Source organism: Ruditapes philippinarum, unplaced genomic scaffold, assembly GCF_026571515.1.
Source record: "Ruditapes philippinarum isolate M1 unplaced genomic scaffold, ASM2657151v2 ctg5660_1_1_1_1, whole genome shotgun sequence".
NCBI classification, from domain to species: Eukaryota; Metazoa; Mollusca; class Bivalvia; order Venerida; family Veneridae; genus Ruditapes; species Ruditapes philippinarum.
The window spans coordinates 70,978-76,977 of NW_026860504.1; the positions used below are offsets into that span (position 1 = coordinate 70,978).

The 6,000-nt window shown below is 34.0% G+C and overlaps 1 protein-coding gene across 1 annotated transcript; it reads right to left on the reverse strand.

The window, feature by feature from the left end:
- Positions 1-5,026: 5,026 nt before the first annotated feature.
- Positions 5,027-5,781, reverse strand: LOC132760406 (sarcoplasmic calcium-binding protein-like). Its single transcript, XM_060752381.1, has 2 exons — positions 5,672-5,781; positions 5,027-5,495 (listed from the first exon to the last, which is right to left on the reverse strand). Exons 1-2 carry the CDS (start codon positions 5,770-5,772, stop codon positions 5,033-5,035), a joined length of 564 nt encoding a protein of 187 aa, XP_060608364.1. The 5' UTR covers positions 5,773-5,781; the 3' UTR covers positions 5,027-5,032.
- Positions 5,782-6,000: the final 219 nt, after the last annotated feature.

Consider the following 6,000-nt stretch of genomic DNA (forward strand, 5'->3'; position numbering starts at 1 on the left):
AAAGCGAAATGCATATTCTTTCTAAAAATATAAAACTCACTGTGCATATCCAGTAACGCCGGAATGTGAAATCAACGCACGATTCGTGCAATAAGTAACGCAGAATTGTGCAATAAATGGCGGATACCTGACAGGATATCCAACGCTGTAAGAAAACTGGCCAATACAGTATATTTTTTATTTAACCGAACTGAAAAACATCAATAACTGCATACGGTTGCGAAGACATAACTCTACATTATTTATTTAATTCATTTTTCTTTTATATAAGGATCAAAAGATATTTTACTTAGAAACTTTAATGTCCAAAGCTTGTAAAAGCATAACTTTTTTGTCCTCTGCTAAAATCAAATAAATTATAACCCTTAAGGTAACGATTTACCCTACTGTGAGGGTTTCTTATTATATGTTTATTTGTATGGGAAAATCACATGAATCTACCGTAAGAGTTTATGCTAGGCATTACTATAGACGTTTACAAAACTAACAGGACTAATGACCGTAAAAAAGGCCACCAGTACAGATCACATCTATAAAGAGTGACCATTTGTTCACTCAGGTAGTTCAATTGATAGTTATATTTCAGACTTTGAATGAACTGTTCCAAGTTCACAGCTGAGCAAATCCATTTCATAAATTTACCAGGTAAAAGGTCACATAGACTAAAGATAGGTTGAATATATTTTGGTTTCTTAACTCAATGTACATGTATATGCGACCTACTAGAGATGTGTTTGTGGAAGATTTATCTATCCATGCCATGAAGGTCTGTCTAAAAGTGGACTTCTTCATGTCAAATAATTAATAAAGAGTGCGAACAATGAAAAGTTCTATTATTAACAAAGCCCATTTTCATAACTACCATCTCAATAGATATTGAGGAATTGCTACCCCGTTGTTTCTTTGAGTAAGAAATTGTTCATGCATTGCTTCGAACTCACTTCAACAAAGACTTATATTACGAACCTTATAGCTCTGTTGTTTCAGAGACTGATTCGAAACTGTGTCTTTTTTCTACGCAATCAAACTAAAGAATAAATTCTGTATAAAATGAATTTAAGTCCACCCCCCCCCCCCACCGACAAAATATATTTGAAAAGTGCTGATACTCGCCGATTAATGGCGTTAAACCTGTGTAACAGTTCAGTACCATATATGAAAAAATCACATTTTCCGGCGTTACCGCGAAGCACTATTCACGTACATCGGCGTTACCTCATAAAAACGACTTGAATCCCATTTTATCAGCTTATTTCAATTTTCTATATCACCAGAAGTTTAGTAAATGTCACTTGCCTACCGAAAATCGAAATTATACGGTATAATATGCATTGTTGTACTTATAAGAGTCGACAAAAAGCCAAAATCTCGCTCAAAACGGTAGTCAAGTCATCATTTTCACGAATGATCTTGAAAAGTAAACAATTTCGTGGAAATAATCTTGATGAGGGATAAAGAGTAATGTCTTTGCAGCCGTATGCAGCTAATGATTTTTTTCAGTTCTGCGTTACTTATTGCACGAATCGTGCGTTATTTTCACATTCAGGCGTTACTGGATATACACGGTGAAACTATAGAAAGTATTTACAGGGCCGGTAATCTTTAGGAAGTGTAAGGTGTATGTAAATTGCATTCGCACGGAATTTTTGTGCACTTCAGTCGGACAGATTTGGCTTTTCATTAACAAACAATATTTCTGCGTGTAAATAGAGGTCAAACGAGTTCAATACAGCAATGGAACATCTGAACATGTATTGCACACCGTACAATCAAATCGGCAAACAGCAGTTTAAGCGTTGACAGCTGTACCGGTATATACATGTCGGCGCAGGAAACACAATTGACGGACGGTAAGTATTCATCTATTTTTAACATATCCCAACTGTGTTTGAGTAAATCAATGTTATGGATCCATAGTCAACATCCGAAGGAGCATGCTAACAAATTTCTGGCCCTTCGCAAGTTTTACTTCACGTGAATTTTGACTGAAAATAACCTCACTATCTGTTGAGATGCGGCTTTTTTTAAGTCACAAAACCTTATATTTTCTTATGATAATAAATCCTTTTATCATACGATTCGTAAACGTCAACATTTCGTCATTTAATATTCCAAACCATACCTTCAAAACTGCTTTTCTGTTAAAGTGATAGGGTATTTAAGTTTGAGTGTCATCACAATTTTAGTAACGTCATCAGCCGTTCGCCTCTTTAATGAAAACATCGACAGCCATTCATCAGCAGGAATTAATAACGCTGAAAGCCATTCTAGGAAACAATTTTCAGCGCTTTTGTGCTACAGTAACTAAGAAACAGTTAAACTTGTTTTGTTCATCTAAAATATTACTTGATTCATGATATTCGATCATTTATTATGACCATCTGATCATGCAGTATGTTTTTTCGATAATTTAGTATGACCTTCTGATCATGCAGTATGGCTTTTCGATCATTTATTATGACCATCTGATCATGCAGTATGGTTTTTCGATCATTTATTATGACCATCTGATCATGCAGTATGGTTTTCCGATTATTTAGTATGACCATGTGATCACGCAGTATGGCTTTTCGATAATTTAGTATGACTATCTGATCATGCAGTATGGTTTTTCGATCATTTATTATGACCATCTGCTCATGCAGTATGGTTTTTCGATCATTTATTATGACCATGTGATTATGCAGTATGGTTTTTCGATCATTCATTATGACCATCTAATCATGCAGTATGGTTTTTCGATTATTTACTATGACCATGTGATCATGCAGTATGGTTTTCGATTATTTAGTATGACCATCTGATCATGCAGTATGGTTTTGCACTCATTCAGTGTGACCAACATATCATACAGTATAACATTGACCTGCGATCGTACAAAATAACCTTTTGATCATGTGGTACCAATTACTTTATGATCATCAATTATAACCATGTCTTTAAATAGTGTGAATTTGCTATCATCCGTTAAGAACATGAGATCATGCAATATGACTTTGCTATCATTCCGTGGGAGCTTGTAATCCTACAGTATTGCATTGGGATCATTCAATGACAACTCTACCTATCGATAGTTTAAATCTCGGTTAGCTACAGACAGTTACATAGTCCATTATTTGTATACGTAAATAAGAAAACATTGTCTTTCAATTTGAAGAAAATGGAAATAAAAATGTTTTGCAACAAAGCCAGAAATTTAGAAATGGTCTTGAAGTGTAAAGCTGATGTTTGTGGATGTTTTTATATGCATTTGTATTTTTATTGACGAATCGCAAAATAAATCTTTGTATTCGGCAGTAAATCATGCGTCTTATTCAAAATCCGCACGTTCGTCCGTCTGTCACACTTTCGTATTTTTTCATACATCGAAAGATTTTGTAAATACTTGCCAGAAATAGTCAGTATAATAAGACAATGTGTCATGCACAACACCTGCATCCCTACCTCCAAGTTCAAGGTCACACTTAGAGGTAAACATTAACATTGTCTGTTTTAGTGTATATTTTTATTTTTTGTCCGATCAAGAACTTCTTCGGGATTTCAAAATAACCAGGCACAAATAGTCACAAAAAGAAGACGATATGTCAAGTACAACACTTGCACATCTACCTCCAAGGTCAAGGTCACACTTAGAGGTCAAAGATTTACATAGTCTGTTATAGAGTATATTTTGTGTCAGATCTTTTTCATATTCAAGGGATTTTGAAAATACTTGGCACAAATAGTTACAATAATAAGACGATGCATAACACGTGCACCCCTACCTCGAAGGTCAAGGTCACAGTTAGATCCGTTCGAACGAGATCCGTTCCTCAATCTTTTGAAAAAGAAAAAATTTATGCTTCGTATAAAAATTCCCCGAGGCGGGGGATGTTGGTAACTCTGCTATAAATTCTTGTTATTATTATTATTATTATTTTCATTATTATTATTATTATTATTATTATTATTATTTGTGAATGCAGACAGAACTTGTACCAAGCATTTCTCTGTTTATCTTTAACATAGGTATATAACACTAGTATCATTTCCTTTAAACCTTTCCCTCCTGAGCATATTGAGAAAAATGGCCGTTTCATTAAAAAGCCTCCTGTTACAAGTTCAAACTGCTATGAAACTATGAAAAACTATGAAAAATGCTTCAATACTAATCAAACTTGGCACAAATGTTGACTGGACCATTGCCTTTGTAACGACATGCTCAGTGTTATATTTCACGTTACCATGGCAACGAGGGGACATCTCAAAATTACCCCCCAAAAAAAAACAACAACACTATTTTGCGTTGATTTTTTCCATCAAAATTTTTCAAAGTGCTGCAACTTCTCAATGGATTGAGTCAAAGGCTTTTCAGCGTTGGTTACACATAACCTTATGATCGACCTTGTGTTACTTTTAGCCTCTCACAAGTCCAAAATTTTCTTGGCGATGAGGGTGACTGCCGCTCCCCTTCAACCCCCCCCCCTCTTAAACAGAATAGGGCTCATCCCCCTTCTAGCAACCCCCGATGTACCTTTTTATAATGGGCGGCGCCGAAAAAAGTGATCACGTTAACAGCGTTTGGGGCCTAAAATAGGGTAATTATTCAATGTTTGAGGCCTCAACAAGGGGGGTCGAAAAGCCCTAAAAACACGTCTATATGAAGTTAAGGGTTAACAAAAGAGATGAAAACCCTTGGAATTACCCAAAATCAAGTTTTCCATGTTAACATGTAGCTTTAACATAATTTTGTAGAAAGTGTTGTTTTGTAGCATTCTTATTTTTTTTTTAAATAGCAAAAAAATGATGAAAAACCTTGAAATTACCCAAAATATAGTTTTTTCATGATAACGTGTGGCCTTTCACCTTATTTTGGTGAAAAATTGTTGTTTTGTAGCATTTTTTAATTTTTCTAATTAAATGATCACTTAACAGTAAAGTTTTGTTTACCAAATTAAAAAAAAAAACACAAAAAAATAACAACAACAAAAAAACAACAAACAAAAAAAAAAAAAAAAAAAAAAAAAAAAAAAAACGCGAATATGTAGATGTTTTATTGAATGGAAGATTTACATCCTAAAATACCACCTTCAATAGCTTCTTTGATAAGGTCTTTCTTCGAACTATCATCACATGACGTGAATTGCACCCAGGAATCAACGAGGGCATTACATGCAATCTTGCCATCAACAGGGTTGTAATCCTCGAAGAATTTTTTATTTAAAGCATTGTTGTTGTGACTACATGCCTTCATCATGTTTACGAACTCCTCCTCGGAAATAGAACCTTCTCCACTGACATCGACAAGATTAAAGAACGCAGTATACGCTTTTCTCACTTCCTCAACAAATTTTTGTTTGTTTGTCGTGTAATCCTGGATGTTCATTGCAACAAAAGTTTGCTCGTTAATCGGTTCTTTTCCTCGGAACACTATATCGTCCCATATTTTGTCAAGGTTTACTTGCAATTGCTTACGCCTGTCATCATCTAAATGACTCAATGTAGCCAAGGTGTCCCTGCAAATAAATCATTCAATTATTTATAAAAAGAAGTGGAGGTTTAAAAAAGCAAATGGTTTACCAGAGGTAAAAGTAATTTAAAATAAGCTCAAAATTATACCCTAATTACAACTTAAAACGCTGAATGCCACTGAGAGAATTGAAGTATATTATAAATAAATCAGTAAATTTACTCTTCTTGTTTGACGTCGGCTCTAGAGATCGTTCCCTTACGGTTTATATCAATAGATCGGAACCAAAGTTTCCATTTGTTGATTATATAATCGTTAGCCATTTTGTCTGAAAATATAACAAACAATTTGTTTTTAATCTCTATTTTGTTAACCTTTAATATGTCTATATTGAATTATTTCATTTATTGTTTTTAATCGATTAATATAAAGTCAGAAATGTTTTGTTTTTTTCCGAAAATATTTTTTTTTCTTTAAAGGAACTGTAAATATACATAATTTATCATATATTCGAGTAAAGGTTTTGTTTATCATACAGGCTAATCATGTAT